The sequence below is a fragment of the Anas platyrhynchos genome, chromosome Z, assembly GCF_047663525.1.
Source record: "Anas platyrhynchos isolate ZD024472 breed Pekin duck chromosome Z, IASCAAS_PekinDuck_T2T, whole genome shotgun sequence".
In the NCBI taxonomy this organism is placed as follows: Eukaryota; Metazoa; Chordata; class Aves; order Anseriformes; family Anatidae; genus Anas; species Anas platyrhynchos.
The window spans coordinates 17,915,392-17,931,729 of NC_092621.1; the positions used below are offsets into that span (position 1 = coordinate 17,915,392).

The window sequence follows — 16,338 nt, forward strand, 5'->3', positions numbered from 1 at the left end:
AATACAGCACTAGAGAAGTACTAGTGCAAGACAGTGATTACATAAGCATTGCCCCCATCATAGGGCCCCCAAGTACAATTTAACTCCTAAATACCAATTCTCCTGCATCAAAGCATAGCTCTAGTAAGCAAGCACTGCTCAGGTTTTACTTCATTCATAAACCACAAGGCAAGTTAGCCATTTGCATGAAATCAATAAACTAATTAGTTGCAAACATTAAACAAATTAACATGAAAGAAATGAATACCAAAAATAGGAAACTATTCGTGTTATTAGCTTTTTTTTTTTCTTTTTTTCTTTAAGAGCAGAAAGAATTGCTAGTCTGAGTGAGGATTCTGTAAAATTCTCAGCAAAATGACACTCAAATACCAGAGGCCTTCTCTTCAATATCCAAAGCAAAGAAAAGTAACCTTGAACTTGCTCAGCTCTGCCTAGATAATAGGCCCCACATGGTTTGGAAGCTGTGTATGTGCATGCACGCAAGAAGCAGCTGCTGGCCTGCAGAGGAAGAACTCACTTCCATTGAGGGAAAACGCAGCAGTAAGCTAATAGGCAGTTTAACCATGTCTCTATCTGAAGTTGTGCGTTTCACTGGATTTTACTTAACCTAGATATATTAAACATCACTAAGTAGTAAAGCTGATTGAGATCACGGGGGAAAAATTATGATTGCCTATATTTCTTGTTTTATTTTGTGCTGCTAGCAGCTTTTTGAAGACTTTTACTGCAGACACAATGAAAAGGATTTATACAGCTGAAGCTTAAGACTGTGTTATGATATACAAGCATTAGTAAATCATTTTACTTCTCTTTTCCCCACCCCCCCTCCCTTATAACTATCTTATCTACACTGATAATGATGACAAGATAAAAAATGCCTCTTAGTGTTGGTAAAAATGCCATACACGATGACACCTTGAACTGTTAGCATCTAAGCTGTCTTGGTTAAGAACAGGAAGAAAATAATCTTACTCCTATGAGCAGCCCATTATTTAGAGAGCACAGGCTTCTTCTTAATTCTTCAGGCTTTTTCATAATTCTTACTATGTCAGTCTTTTTTTTTTTTTCTTTAAGTAGGTTTCAAAACAGTAATGAAATAAAAACTATTAAAATCATAAATGTGAATTTAAGCTATTCATATATAATAGCTTAAAAATAATATAAAAATATTTATAAAAAATATTAAAAAAATATTTATAAAAAATATTAAAAAATTAGCAAAAAAATCTAAAGATTTCAGTTTTCTTTGAACAACTACTCCATTTTGATGACTTTGAATCCTAGCCTGTCTAAGGTTAAACTACTAAAATTAATTAAAACTATTCTTATGTCCTTTTTTTCTGCATCACCACAGAATTACACAGCCAAAAAACCTCCTTCAAAATTAATCATGTCTAGACATCATCAAGTAGTTTCAGGTTTACATGTTATAGCTAATGCAAGTTTGTTGCTGGTAGAGTATTAAAATTAACTTTGAATCAAGGTCTGTACATATTTTTTTAATGTAATGGACTTCTATCAGCTGCATGTTTCTGTGAGACACAGCTACTGGAAAGTAACCGCTACTAAAAAGTTAATAACTCTGGGGTATAGTTTATATGTTCTTCCCTGTCTGTACCAACATTTTTAATCTAGTTCAAGTAGCTTTCATGTTACAAGAATGTCAAAACAGCATAAAGCTCGCAAACTGACTCTGCAATCACATAAAATTAAACTTTTTTTTTTTTAAGATAAAAAAAATAACCCAATTGTCCTGTTGTGACCTGTCATGCAGACAACTAACAAAGACTAAAAACAAAAAGGAATTAAAGCAGTATATATCACAGAGGACTAAATGACTTGCAACCAAGAATTTTAGGGAAGAAAGTTTTAAAAACAAACTCCATGCTAAAAAGCACAAAGAGACGATTTCAAAAGAGAGTCAAGAACATTCAGAAATCCTGATTATTAGTCATTCATTTTATACAGTCTTGATTAAACTATTCAGATTGCAATGTCTGTTACAACTGTTTAAAATCATATAGATTCAATAGTAAGAACAACTCAAAGCTACACCAGTATGTTCATCAGGAGCAGTAAAAATTTATTTATAAAAGAGTACAGTTATTTTTCTGAATTTGCCCAAAAGCATTCCTTGTTTTCTTTCCAAGAATATTCATCCTCATAAATCTCCTGCAAATACAAACAAAGAATGGGAAATATTGTGGGAGTCTGCTACATACAGCCGCAAGCCAGGCCAAACAAATCAACAGCCATCCTGCTATTATTTACTGATCACATCAGGACTACACAGTACTTAGCTGGCAAACAGAAAGGGGGACAACATCCTTAGAAAACACTGACTTACATGTGGGCAGATGCTGAACCTTAGGCTGAACCTTTTAAATTTAGAAGTACCCATTTAGAAGGACCCATCTATGCTGAGGTTCCTTAAAAGAGATCTAGAAGAAAAGGACGTAAAAGCTGTAGAGTACAGAGTGTTCGTGTCTGAAATACTGCCCCTTTTAGATGATGCCATGTTAACCTGCTATAACATAATTTTTAGGAATGAGAGTACGTAAATGTATATAAAATGATGATGTTAAAAAAAAAAAAAAGAAGAGACACCCCAATACCCAAAATACAGCTTTACATTTTCAGGACAGACTGGACTACTCAGCAGCAGTCCAGTCCCAAGTGGCAAATTCAGCAGTGTTCTGAGCCTGATTATTCTTTCTGAGACCACAAAACTCCACACTCCTGAAGGAGGTGTCAGAAAAGCAGAGATACTGAAGACAGTGTTTTACAATGAGCAGTAACTCAGAAAAGCACTGTTACGACATGCCAAGTTTTGACTAGGATAGAAGGCAGAGGTAATGTTCGTTACTTCCATGGAACACTGTGGTTATACAACACGGCTCTTTCTAGACCTGGGCTGGTCTCTTCACACATTGTTGTGTCCCCATATGAGCTTTGGGACCTCTGCACATCCCTCCATTGTGTGCTGTTGCTATGCTTACGTGCACTGTTGCTTAATGCTTCGTGCTTACTCAAGGCCATGGGGAAAAAAAGAAAAATGCCACTTTTACTTGCAAACTGCAATGCTGTCCAATGCAGAGCTGACTCAAGGCTCTTCCACAAGCCTACACAGAACTGAACTTTGCCACCCAAAAGCGAGCTCAAGACTCTTTCAGTCTGTCCCCAGGAAGAAGTAAAGAAGAAGAGTATCTGGGAGATACAGGCAAGAAAGGACCTGCCAGGTGCCTGATGTACCACAAATAGCCTGGCTGCATTAAAGGAAACTTACCACTGCTAAAAAAAGCACCCCATCAGGAGCAAATGCTGCACATAATGCTTCGGCTCTTTCCCACAGAGCCAGCAGCAGCCTCCAGCCCAGCTGTTTAAGACTCTGCACAGGCTGGAATCAAATTTGTCCCAAGCATACCTTTTTCCATATTGGGACGAACGCTTTTAAGGTGTTGATGCAGTACATTACAGCCTCAAGGGATTCTGTTCTGTGTGGAGACGACACTGCAATAATTACACTTGCTTCAGTTATTGGAACCACTCTAGGGAGAGAAGAGGAACAGCAGCTTTAGCTAATGCTTAACATCAAGAGCACCCAAAAGTCGTAGCCATGTCACGTCAGTATTCTGGCCACATGCTCTCCTGACTCATTCATACTGAGCAAGTGTCAAGCCATGTCCAAAAGATTATGCACTTTTAAAGAGAAAGAAAACCACAACCAAAATCAGTACCAGATGTGAGAATTCCATACTCTAGAATAAATAAAACCAGCCATAGGCATTTTTCTTCCATTCTTTTTATTTTAAAAAAAGTCTATGGAATTAAGAGGGGAAAATTGCTATCTGCAACAATGCATAGGAAACTCGATTGAAGCTGGCTCAAAAATGAACAATAACAGGTCAGGAACGTATTATCTGAAACCTGAGAAATCATCTCAGTCTGCATAAGAATATGTGAAACAGGCAATTATGCACCTCAAACTACACAGATTTTGCAATAAAACTTTAATTTGAAATCAGAATTTGGCAGAAGTATGTTTTTCCATTTAGTGTGTGTCATTTTTTTCTAAACTAAGCTAACAGAAGTAGCACAAGGTTTTGTCTTCCTCCTCACAAGGACAGTATTCCTAAAAGCTGCCTTCCAATCCTCCTTCTATAGCAAGGCTTCATTGGAAAACATTTCAGAGGAAAAATCTAAGCTTCAGTGCTTTGAGCTGCCTTTGAGAGGATCACTTTTTCTCTTGACTATAGAGGAAATCCAAAGAAACTGCCCTTCAGAGCTAACATTAACCTTTGTGATCACACAACGTTCCTCCTGATGAGAAAAAAGGAAACAAACATTTGTAAATCAAATTTGCATGCAATGCAAGTCCTGATATTTTAGTCAGAAACCTGATGAACAGTGAAGGCTCAGGAGTATGTCAGACACTAGTGTTCCTTGTTCTGTACCCAACAAAACATGCTTATCCAGGACTCAAGGAACAACTGGAGGTTTTCCTACAAGCATGGCTGCCAATTATCATGCCTTTCCCTTTCTTCATATTCTAAGCTTTTAGGTTCTGTATGGTAAAACCTAAATCTGACAAGAAACTGACGATCTGAAGCATTGCAATAGAAGAGAAGTGCCAACTCAACTTTGTATCTTCTAAAATAAATAAATAAATAAATAAACAAAAAGGAGGGTGGGATGCAAAAAAAGCCCTAACAGCATCTGCATTCCTGCAAGTAAATCTTGTTTCCTTCTCTGCACTCTCAAACCATCACACCGGGATCAAGGTTCTGCAGGTTCAATGGGTTCCAGCAAACAGTACCAGTAAACACATTTCCAAAAAAAAACCAACAAAATTTCTGAAACTTATTTCTGCAGTAACAGCTTGATCCTGCAGCAAGTTCTGCTGCCTTGTATCACACAGACTCCTGCATATCCTGTAAGTATGTAAGCACGCCCAAGAACCAGACAAGGATTAGTATACCATTTGCAGAAAGACGGGGCCTGGACATACATACCCAAGTCTATGGTGCATTGCAATATGTTTGACTGATGGCCATTTCTGTCTAACATCTCTGCAGATTTTCTTTATTTCCATCTCTGCCATTGAAGTATATGCTTCATACTCTAAGTGAATCACTTTTTTCCCTTCAAAATTATTTCTCGTAGTACCTAAACACAAAGAATTATCAACCAAAAGCAACAATAAATACTGAGTAAAGCTCAGGATCACCCACTATGGCCAAGGTCAGCACTATGCAAACACAAATGCTTCTTCTAATCATGTCTGCAGAGAGATTATTCAAACAATACACATTTTTAACATACAAGGATGAATTTACTCTACAGATACAAGTCTGCCGTCTGTAAGGCCCAAGGCTGGGGCATCTTTTGTGATAACTATTTAAGTGTTCAGTATTTAGAAGCCCACTGGGACTTAGGTTTGAGCAAAAAAGGGTTTGAAGATCTGGACATTAAGTGACAGGATAGAGCTATCAGCCTTGACCTTCAACACTGGTAGAACAGTACTTTGCCTTCAAATCATAAAATCATAGAATCATTAAGACTGGAAAAGATTTCCAAGACCATCTGGTCCAACCAACCCCCTACCTCAAATGTCACCCACTAAACCATGTCCTTAAGTGCCAGCTCAAACCTTTCCTTAAATACCCCCAGGGATGGTGATTCCACCACCACCCTGGGCAACAACCGAGATCTGAGTTGCAGCAGCTTTCACACAGGTGAGGGCCTAAGCTTTGCAGAGCCACAACTTCCCACTTCCCACCACAAATAAACTGTGTCCAAGGGGATAGCTGAATAACTCCTAAGCAGTCCTGCCCTCCAGCACTGCTGTTCTGTTCAGCCCTAGGAGACTCATACCAGCAGTAAAGCTTCTCACCACTGAGACCCAGTGCAACTGTTTAAGAGTTGCCATGGTCTTGTTCTAAATATTTCAGAATGAGTTTTCTAAATGTCCTGGGTTCAGTCCAAAACTTTATTTATTTGAGAAGCACGAGTCTTGTGTGTGGGACAATCTGGGTTCCATTTATTAGACTATTAACACACCAGAGATCCAGCTATGAAACATTAAACTCACCAATGAACAGAGACACTGCCCCACAGTTTGGTGAAATGACCAGCTCTGACACTTCATCTACAGACAGTTTTTCAGACTTGAGCTTGATAAAATCTTTTGGCACATCTTCGCTTTCATCCATGGCTCACTAGAAGAGCTGAAACCAAACAGACTGATGTTGTTTTTGGCAATAAGAGCATTTGCCAACTGCCTTTTATCCAGTACTGATGCCCCAATTTATTCAGAAAGCATGCACCATCTAGTTACTTACCCCAAGAGACCAGTCTCTATGGCAAATTCACTTCTCGGCAGACTTGTTGAGAGAATATCAAGTGGAAATATCATGGATCGACCTCTTTCTAATGCATATAGGCTCCTTCCCTGTAGGAAAGTCTGGTTCATTAGGATGCAACAAGAACTAGTTCAAGGCCTTGGCTTAACAGTACAGTCCACCAGCATGGAACACTGTGCTAGCAGATCTGTGTTAAGATTGTCAGCCCCTTCTCCCTGTCCTATCCTGAAATCAAACAGTTTAAACCAGAGATTTTGATAAACACAGAGATTGTTGGATTCCAATCTGAAGTTTAATTTACTCTCCAGGACATTCATCAAGTCTTCATCCTATTGGCCTGTTTCAGTGACACTGGTGCCACTTCTAGCCGCTCTGTGTAGAAACCAGTTACTGGTTTGTCTAAGAATGAAGAGGAGATGCAGACTGAGCAGCAGCAATGAAACAAGTTGCTTTAAATACAGAGTCTGGCACTTGAAAGCATGCAAAGAAATGAGATATTCTAAGGATACCTGATCACAAAACAACCACAAAAAAAAAGTGTTTTTAATCAGCTTTTTTTTATACCATCTTTACTGTTAAAAAGTGGTGGGACATCTTTCATTATTATCTAACACAGACAAGCTGAGTATCTACTGACAGCCAGAAACAACTACTAAAGTGTAACAAGACCTAAAAAAGAGAAACCGAACAATGCCTGACCTCGCTAGCAACTTTCTTCCACTTACTGCATACGTGTTAATTATTTATTTATGCAGCACCTTATAGTTTCTGGTAAGCACACTGATTCTCTCCAGCAGGAAATACAAGTTATGCTTTTTTGGGAGAACTGCACATCACATCTCTGGACCTAAATAAAAAATATAAGAAGATTATACAGAGTCCTTGAGATATTCTAGCTCAGGATGATCCTCCACAGGACATTCTCCTAAGCCAGAAGTGATACGTTGATACATACCTAACAGAAGTTGCATAAATTCAGCCTCCACTAATTGGTGGGATGATGGCAACCTCGTCTCCTGTCTGCAGGACCAGGAGCTGATCTCCAAGAAGCACGTACTCCTGCTGAACAGCAAAAATCACTTGATCCCGGATGACAGCAAGCCTGAAGGGGAATGGTAGAAGAACAAATATGTTTCTAAATAGAGTGCTTGCATTTAACAATGAGATTTCATTAAACAACAAACTGGTGTGCAGGCTAGGGCAGCTGAAGCTAATACGGCTGAGACTTAAGCAACTCTGCTTCCAGTATACTTTTAAAAATATCATACATCATGAACACCCACCTCCTACTCTTGGATTTTTTTTTTGTTGTAGCTAGAAAGAAACCAATTAAGTACCATTTTCAGAAGTCACATATTGAGGTTTGTCATTAGCTTGCATAAACTACATCAAAACTTGCCAATTTAAACCACTTTAGAAGCTTCTAACAAATAAGTATGTAACTCGAAAGCATACAAACTATCTGATTTGGGATTAGAAGGCAATGTTCCCCCAGTTCAGTCTGGCTGGACTGCACAGCAGAAAGAAGTGTTGAGAGATTTAATTCGTTTTTGTTATTTCATGAAGTGGTCGAAGTATTCCTCTTTTGTAACCTCACTGATTATGAGGCTTTTGGTCTTTTGCAGACTTGAAATTTGCTATTGATAAGGGGGCAGCAACACTGCTAAGAGGGCATACAAGGTGCATTTTCTGGCATATCTTCCGGGTTTTTTTTTGGCCTTTATGTTTGTGAGATGTTGGTGTGAGAGTCCACAGCTCTGGATACCATGAAACAGGGACCTGCTTTCACAACCAAGAGCAATTACACGGTGAGTATGAGGACAACACCAGTAAGATACCAGACAAGTATGCCAACATTTTAATTTAGCAGATGCACACATAAGAACAGTATTGTTTGAGACTACAGAATCTAGCGCAGACAGCAGAGAGCTGTATTGCCTAGAAACTAGCATGCATGCCAAAAGGGTACATCTAAAAATCAACTTATTTCCTACCAGCCAGATAGACAAAAGTGGGCAAGGCACTGGCTGAGCACAACACAGTAGCACTGACTCAGAAGACAGACTGAAGGGAGGAACTGTACAAAAGTAAAGCAAGTCACCAAAGAACTGCGTGTAACTACGGAACTAAAGTGCCCATTAAAAGGATGGTTTCTAATTAATGTCACTTGCAAGTGAATTCATTGGGGAAAATGGGTAGAACAGAAGAGTATTGTCAAGTGTGCTCAAGCTGCAGTTTGAATATCCATTAGCAATGTGAATAGAAGTCTGTGGTCAGTGCCCTACAATTATGTTGAGTTTTTCCAGAAAAGCTAAGAACAGAAGCATTTTCCAAGAAGGCCGCTGTGAAGTAACTGCACATGCAAAATGTATGGCTCCAAGTCATCTTTCACAACAGGGTGAAGCTGACAAAATTCGCAAACTGACCAAAGGTGTTGCTGCTTCTGACACCAAGTAATAGACTAAGAAGTAAAATATTCCCATTTCTTACTGCCTCCTCCACCAAAATGCACTTGGTCGCATTGTGTGTGATGAAAAGCCCCCTGCTCTAAAGTCTTTTTAGAGCTTCTCCTTTGGAAACAGCTGCCATTGCTAAGAATTTTTTTTTTTTTTTCATATCCTTTGAGATCTAATAAAGAAGCACTGTGCCTAAAGGAAGACTTTTGATCCTAAGTCCAAAGTTATGGAAACTCTGCTACATTCAACAGTAAATCATTAAGATCTTAACCTCTGTTACGCCTTTTTTTCTTTATTTTCCTTTTTCTAAATGACATTGCACCTTTGTGCGTTAGATTTACTCCTGTCAGGACTGAGCTCATTCCCTCTGCCTTAACCTGAGATGGCAATTCTGCTGCCACCCCCAGGAAGCACAGCATCAGACTCCCTATGAAATGCAGACAACAGTGCTTTTTATTTTTCCAAAACAGAGGTGGCCGAAGGTGTGAGAGCGACTGAAAGAATTTATTCTGTAAGGGTTGCGTGGCTGGACGCCTGAGCCTGGGCTTCAGTTCCCTTTTTCACCCTTTTTCCAGAGAAGCACTGTAAACTCAGATTAATAGTCAGTTAAAGGTAAGTGATCAAAACATTTATGCACAGAGTTACTTCACACTTGTTCTCCTGGAGAACAGGACCGATGCCTCGCTTTTAGGTACATATATCAGACCTAGCCTTCCTTGGAGTTTATGTAAAGCCATACTCTTTGTAACTGGCCAACATATGAGATACTCACTGGAGGTTACAAGAAGAAAAGTTCACTTCTGTTAGGATATCAAAATACTGATACTTGTTATAGCTGAACCCTAAACGCTGAATTTGTTTAAAAAAAAAAAAAAACAAAAAAAAAAAAACAAAAAAACACCCCACAAACGCTACACAGTGTGCACCTCAGCAGCGCCTTCCCCAAATACCTTGGATGGATCTTAACAATTTCTTCCCAGAGCTGCAGGGAGGTGAGCCGCTGCGGCACGGAAACGCTCTCGGAGCGCAGCCCCGCCAGCTCAGCGCTCCTGGCAAAGTACAGCACCGTCACCTGGGGGGGGACACCGGGAAGAAGTGTTTTTGTAACCGAGCGCGGCCCCCTGCCTCCTGCAGGCCCGGCATCGAGGGACCCCCGGCCCGACGGGAGGCCGGGGCCGGCGGCACTCACCTGGCAGCGCATGGAGCCGCCGTGCCCGGCCGGCACAGCCTCGGCCTCACGCCGGCGCCTGCGCCCGGGAGAGCGGAGCCGAGCCAGGCCCGCCCCTTGCGGCCTGCGCCTGGAGCGTGGCGGGGCCCGGCTGCGGGCTGCTAGGCCGGGCCAGGCCGGGCAGGGCGGCTCCGCTCCGGGGTCTGCGCCCCGCGGTGAAACCTCCCGGGGAGACGGCCCCGAGGGGCTTCGGAGGGCGGTGGCGGGTGTGCAGCCCGCACATGGGCCGTAGCTCTGGAGGCAGACCCCCAAAAGGCAGATCTGGGGATAGGTTTGGTCCCTGCAGTGCCTGGGGGTGTCTGCAAGTAGTTACAGGAGTCATGCATCCACTGCACGGCACATGTTGTATGTAAGCTGCACGTATGTGTCATAGGTACATGTAACGTATGAAAGCCAAAAATCCGCTCAAACATTGATAAAACCTCGCTTAGAATATAGAGACTGCCTTGGCACAGCATTGCCTGTCTCCCTGTGGAATAGAATAGAATAATTAAGGTTGGAAAAGCCCTCCAAGATCATCTGGTCCAACCATCCCCTTACCACCAACGTCACCCACTAGACCATGTCCGCAAGCACCACATCCAGCCTTCCCTTGAACACCCCCAGGGACAGTGACCACCTCCCTGGGCAACCCATCCCAGTGCCTGACCGCTCTTTAAGAGAATAAATGTCTCCTAATTTCCAACCTAAACCTCCCCTGGCACAACTTGAGGCCATTCCCTCAAGTTATCACTAGTTATCTGTGAGAAGAGGCTGACCCCCAGCCCCCCCACACCTTTCTTTCAGGTAGCTGTAGAGAGCAATAAGGTCTTCCCTGAGCCTCCCCTGGACTGAGAAACCCCAGTGCCCTATAGGCCTCCAGTGATTGCTCATGTGGGAAGGCGGTGGGTGGAGGAATCCAAGCTGGTGGCCTGTGCAGTGAGGGGACAGCATAACAGTGCAGGGTGTGTAAGTGCCAGGCAGGCCTTGGCAGTGGTTTGGCAAGCACAGTTTGCCAAACTCCAAGCTCCAGTCCCAGCCGTCTTGTGTGGCCAGGGTTATTTCTGTGCTGTTTACTGAGCAACACAGAAAACCTCACAGCAGTCAAACAGCAAGTCCTTCCACCACACCAAGTAGGGGGAAACCCTTAACTGTTAGTAGTGATGTTGAGCTTGCAGCGTGCAAACAGGTGTTTGTGGTGGGGGTAGGTTGCAGTATCCTAGATGGATGCAATGCTGGCAGAAATAAAAAAATAAAAAAATAAAAACTGCCCTCAAAATTAGAACTGCTATCCCATCGTTTAAAAAGGTCACTGAGAATAGAAATAGATCTTTCCACATCTGATTCTTGCTTCTGAGGTACTATGATACAGACAGTAGGAGCTTTCTACTGTACAAAGTTAAAGTGATAAAGTTCTTCCCTTCCACACTGACTCCCTCCTTCCTCCCCCCCCCCCCCCCCTCACCCCTGGAAAATGTGCAACAGGAATGCAATTATTTTCGTGGAGTTTACATTTTGTACACCATGTCTTATTCCTCTGCTGTGAGGAACAAATTAGTTATTTTTTAAAATAACTCTATTTTTTAAAACTCTATTATTTTGTTTGTGAATGATTAACTACTGTTACAAATTGAACTCTCCTCAAGAGGGCATGTGTCAGGTGAATAAAATAGTTGCTTTCTTTTTTTCTCTGGGCTATGTAATTTTGGATCTATACATCTTAAATGAAATAGATCACTTTGACAAGGTACATATGACCTAGCCACTAGCTAGAAAGTTGCTGGCACATTCTTCCAGTGCAAAAGATGTGCCACAGGTGTCATATCCTCAGAGTCGAGCAAGTGAGTAGCTGAGCTCAGCTGCAGCGAATTAGCCGCTCAGCTCAAAAAAACGTAAGCTCTGAAAGATTTATCCCTAGATTTGGAGTTGGATTTAGAGTGAGGTCCACTGTGGAATAAGGAGGGAGCAGTTACAGGCAGCAAGTTTCTAGATTTTCTTTATTTAAGCTCTAGCTAATAACTCACCAAAGCCACTTTTTGTGCATGCTTGAAAGGATGGGTCAGTTTTCATCCCTGTTATGTGACTCAGTTAAAGACAGAATTTGGGCCAACATGGCACATATGTGTGACTCTTAGAATCTATTAACTATGTTCTAGAACCAATTAATGAGGCTAGCAGTTCTTAAGAAAAATGATCAGAAATTAAGCCGAGGTATATTATCAATATCCAACAAAAACTGTCCCTACGTACCTGTTAATTGTGGAGGTCTTTTATTCCAAGAATGTTAGACTCAGAAACAGTTTCTTGGTTTCCAAGAGTGAATTTTATTGAAATTGCTTTTCTTTTTTTTTTCTTCATCTTGGCTTGTTTTGTGTTTTGTTTATGGTCAGTACAAGTACCTATGAAAAATGAAATTAAAAATATTTCTACTGGTCTGGAGGAGACACAGTAGCACTGTAGAGACTGGGATTTTAAAACAGTCTGTTCTCTTTTTCTCTGTGATTCTTATAAACTATATTCACGTGATTGTTCCCTTAACATCTTGCCTGTTTTGGATCCTTCTTTCAGGCACCATTTTCTTCTTGCATTGTTTGGTTTGGACTGCAATTGTGAGTAGCTCCGGCATGTAATGGTTAGTTCTAAGTGTTGTTTATTGAGTCTAATATTTTAAAGTAAATCTTGTTCTAGGGCATGGTCTTTGCTTTTGCTAACAGATGTGTGTGCATCCTCCCATGTCCATATGTACTTTAGCATCTTAGATGATAATTCTTTTGGATGTCTTTAATTTTAAAAGCTGTTGCAAAGCCCTTCAAAGCAGACATTTCATATTCTGTTTTCCAACCTTTCTTTATTTTAATAGTTTAATACTGAAAAATTGCAAATCTTCCTATACAGCATTTTGTTACACCACTGCAATAGAGAGTGGCTTAATAGAAATTTCATTCTAACAGTACCAAGGAGAGGCAAATGTTGAGGAGCTACTATTCCTGTTAATTTGTTTCTTACCTGCCGGCAGCATACTTGGAACATGAAGATCTAGCTTAACCATACCCAGGCACTAGGCTTGCAGTTAAGGCGCGGATAGTGTATTGTGCTGTTGAATGGATAGAACCACAGCAGAGCTGATGAAACTTAAGTAGGTAAAGCAGACTGCTAGTCCTAAACTATTTTTGTAGTAACTTACTACAAGAATTGTTATAAAACATGACTGGATGCACTGGGAAAACCAAAGAGGAATGAAGTGTTGATGTATTATTAATCTTATTAATTTCTTTTTACCAATGATAAACTTAGTGTCACTGCAGTAATAAAAGTGATACTTTAGAACTGTAAAAGATTGTGACTGTCTAACCTCTACTAGACTTTCTGTTTCATTGTGTTTTCATTTAATAAGACATTTTCTCAGGTCTCTTTGTATAAATCACAAGTTATTGTTCTGAAGTTCAGATTTATACTTTGGAAGCCTTGAGATAACTTCTCTTATTCCTATTTTACAGTTGTGATGAATTTACCTATGTTAGCACTACACCTGAGTGCATTTGTGCAGAAATGTAGATATTGATGCATGACACTGTATTTAGAAGAATGGACATGATCACTTTTCTTCGTGCTTCCTGAATTAGCCAGGGAAAATAAAAATTATCATGATCTGGAATAACCCTTCATTACCTTTTACACCCTCCATTTGTCTTGGGCCCCTAGCCAGATTTAAAGTCAGTTGATCATTAACCTCCCGCTACTGAGTTCATTTAAAACAAAACAAAGCTGTTTGGGATAACCTACTAGGATCTGAAAGAGGGGCAGGTATAAGAGAGATATCACCATGAATTCCAGTCATTCCAATGAATTTGGCCTCAAATATGTCAACACAGGTAATAATCTGGAAAACATTTCCTTCCTACTTGGGGAGGAAAGAGAACTGTTCCTTGAGTTTCCATGGTGGAAGAATGGAGGGGAAAAAAGTGAAAATATGAATCTGTCTGTGGCACTATGACCTCTAGAATTCCTGTGTGTGAGGTATATGTGGCCATTTGACCAATGTCTTTAACATCCCCCTTGGCACTCTTTGACATTGTCTATTACAAAACAGATGGTGCAGTAGTTACTTTTTGAAGGGCTACAAGAGCATGACCACATCTGGAATTAATCTTTAGCTCCCTAAACCAATAGATCACCCAGTTTTAAGAGGGCCTTCCAATATAAATGCATTGCACAAGTACAGAGAAAGAATACACAGCTTTAAGGCAGAGTATAAGCAGTCTGGAACTATAATTCATAGGCACACAAGTATTTCTGCTCAACTGTTTCATTTACAGGCAAGTCTTTTCTACAAGATTTTTTTAAAATTTAATTTTCATTGAGCAACAGCAGTAAGTGAAATATATAGCTTCTTAAATGAGATTTTAAAAATCCATAAATTTTAATTTTTTGAAAAATTATTTTCCTTTTCTGTTGATGGCTACAGTATATCTAAAGAGATGAGCTTTTTCATTTCCATACTGTCCTTTGCCCTGAAGGATAACTGAAGGTTGTATTAAACCAGCAAACACATGGCATTATTTGAATAAAGCTAACTATGGAGTTTTGGACAACCATTAAGCAGTATAATATATGCTTTAAAGAATGGGGGGAAACAGCACTAGGATACTCAGTGATGATGCCAAGTTAAAAACTGTTTCCACAATCTTTGATGCCAAGGCAAAAGGACAAATTTTATCCCAAAGAACCTTGTATTTCAAATTGCCTGGCACTGAACTGCATCTACCTGGCTAATATTTGATCTGGAGGATTTAAATATTTAAAATATCCACTGTGTGACCTGTAATTATGCAAAATAAATAAATAAATAATTGTAATGTCAAAAATGCATTACTTACCGCAAAGGCCCCAGATTTTTGTAACAAAGCAGTGGTAAGGGCAAAAAATTCAGAATATTTTCAAATCTACAAATCATGTCTCTGATATGGTGTTTAAAAACATAATATTTCTCTCATACCTACTGTTTCACTTGGCTTGTATGTTCTCCTGAACTTCCTTTGTATAGCACTTTGCACAGAGATATGTGGAACACTCGTAGATTATTTGTCATGTTAGTTTATATTCCCAGATTAAATTGTTGGCCTGCTAGCTTTCATAATGCATAAGAATCTGAAATATTGCACAAGATAAAAAATGTTTCACAATGTGGAATTGCCATAGGCAATGGAATTCCATTGGAGTTGTTCTTATCCATTGGTGGTTGATGGAAATAAAATCAACCTCTTTACCTACTGGAAACAAAAGTTTTGAGGTCGATGCTTGTCACATCAAAATACAGATTGCAGCTATCAATCCTTTATGATCATTGTAGCTACTTTGCTCAGCTTGAAAACTGATTTATTTATTTATTTATTTTTAAGTTTTGCAGTATTTAGCATCAGTGTCTTTACCTACCTCTGGAAGCACACACAGAACAGTCATGATAGGATGCCAGTCTAGCTTAATTTAGACTCTGATTGTATCCCATGATTAATTCCTTCAATAACATTTTAAGTATTCCAGTTATTTTGCCTTCAAGCTTTTATTTTTACTCTTACAAGGAGTAGATTTAGAACTTTGTAACATGCATTTGTGGTGGACTTGGCAGTGTTAGGTTAAAGGTTGGACTAGATGATGTTAGAGGTGAACCTGAATGATTCTGTATTATACAGCTGACGCTGTAGATTGCTGGGTTCACGTCCTCATTAATTCAACGTCTAAAGCTTAGTGTTTTTGTGTAATAGCAAGAGTGCACAAGCTCTGTAAAGATGCAGAAGTTCTTCACAGATGAATCCTACTGTAGGTGGTTTGAAACACTAGGGGTAGATCTGCCCTGCCCAGGTTGGCTGCAGCATGGAATGTGCCATGTTCTGTCTTTTCCATCTACATGGGAGCCTTGCTGAAAGTCTGCAGATCTTTGTCATCGTATTGTCAATATATAAACCTGAATCAGTATTCTTATTGAAGTGTTGGATGTATTTCACTTAACTGTTTTGCACATTTCAAGAAAAACTTGACTAGATCCTTACTGGTAACATCCTGTGCTGAGGCTGATCGAATTGGAATGATTTCCATCGGCCTATATGCACTATGTATATTCAATTCATCTCTGTTCTAGTTGACATCTGGAATGCTTTTTTTTTTTTTTTTAAATGCATTTTTTTTCATAAAATATTATATTCTGGTGATTTTTTTCCAAACCCTAGAAAAATGTGTAATTAGTTCTGAAAGCCAGTTGCTTAGTCGCTTGATTACATTTACTTTTTAATGTGAATCAATAGTTTATGAGGGAGAG

At 39.9% G+C, this 16,338-nt stretch overlaps 2 protein-coding genes across 2 annotated transcripts; both read right to left on the bottom strand.

The window, feature by feature from the left end:
• Nucleotides 1–2,062: 2,062 nt before the first annotated feature.
• On the bottom strand, nucleotides 2,063–6,457 carry LOC101801359 (molybdopterin synthase catalytic subunit). Its single transcript, XM_038170971.2, has 5 exons — nucleotides 6,342–6,457; nucleotides 6,092–6,227; nucleotides 5,013–5,166; nucleotides 3,425–3,548; nucleotides 2,063–2,172 (listed from the first exon to the last, which is right to left on the bottom strand). The coding sequence occupies exons 2-5, from the start codon at nucleotides 6,210–6,212 to the stop codon at nucleotides 2,104–2,106; spliced, it is 468 nt and encodes a 155-aa protein (XP_038026899.1). The 5' UTR covers nucleotides 6,213–6,227; nucleotides 6,342–6,457; the 3' UTR covers nucleotides 2,063–2,103.
• Nucleotides 6,458–7,325: 868 nt separating this feature from the next.
• LOC113840208 (molybdopterin synthase sulfur carrier subunit) lies at nucleotides 7,326–10,139 on the bottom strand. The gene is made up of 3 exons (XM_038170972.2): nucleotides 10,008–10,139; nucleotides 9,769–9,890; nucleotides 7,326–7,464 (listed from the first exon to the last, which is right to left on the bottom strand). Exons 1-3 carry the CDS (start codon nucleotides 10,017–10,019, stop codon nucleotides 7,338–7,340), a joined length of 261 nt encoding a protein of 86 aa, XP_038026900.1. The 5' UTR covers nucleotides 10,020–10,139; the 3' UTR covers nucleotides 7,326–7,337.
• Nucleotides 10,140–16,338: the final 6,199 nt, after the last annotated feature.

Excerpts from the sequence above, each read along its gene's own strand:
- LOC101801359 (XM_038170971.2), bottom strand. The coding sequence starts at position 6,212 with ATGGATGAAAGCGAAGATGTGCCAAAAGATTTTATCAAGCTCAAGTCT. Across the intron at positions 3,549-5,012 it reads GCAATGCACCATAGACTTGG|AGTGGTTCCAATAACTGAAG; the intron begins GTATGTATGTCC and ends TTCTCTCCCTAG. Across the intron at positions 2,173-3,424 it reads TCGTCCCAATATGGAAAAAG|GAGATTTATGAGGATGAATA; the intron begins GTATGCTTGGGA and ends TTGTATTTGCAG.
- LOC113840208 (XM_038170972.2), bottom strand. Across the intron at positions 7,465-9,768 it reads ATTGTTAAGATCCATCCAAG|GCTTGCTGTCATCCGGGATC; the intron begins GTATTTGGGGAA and ends ATTCCCCTTCAG.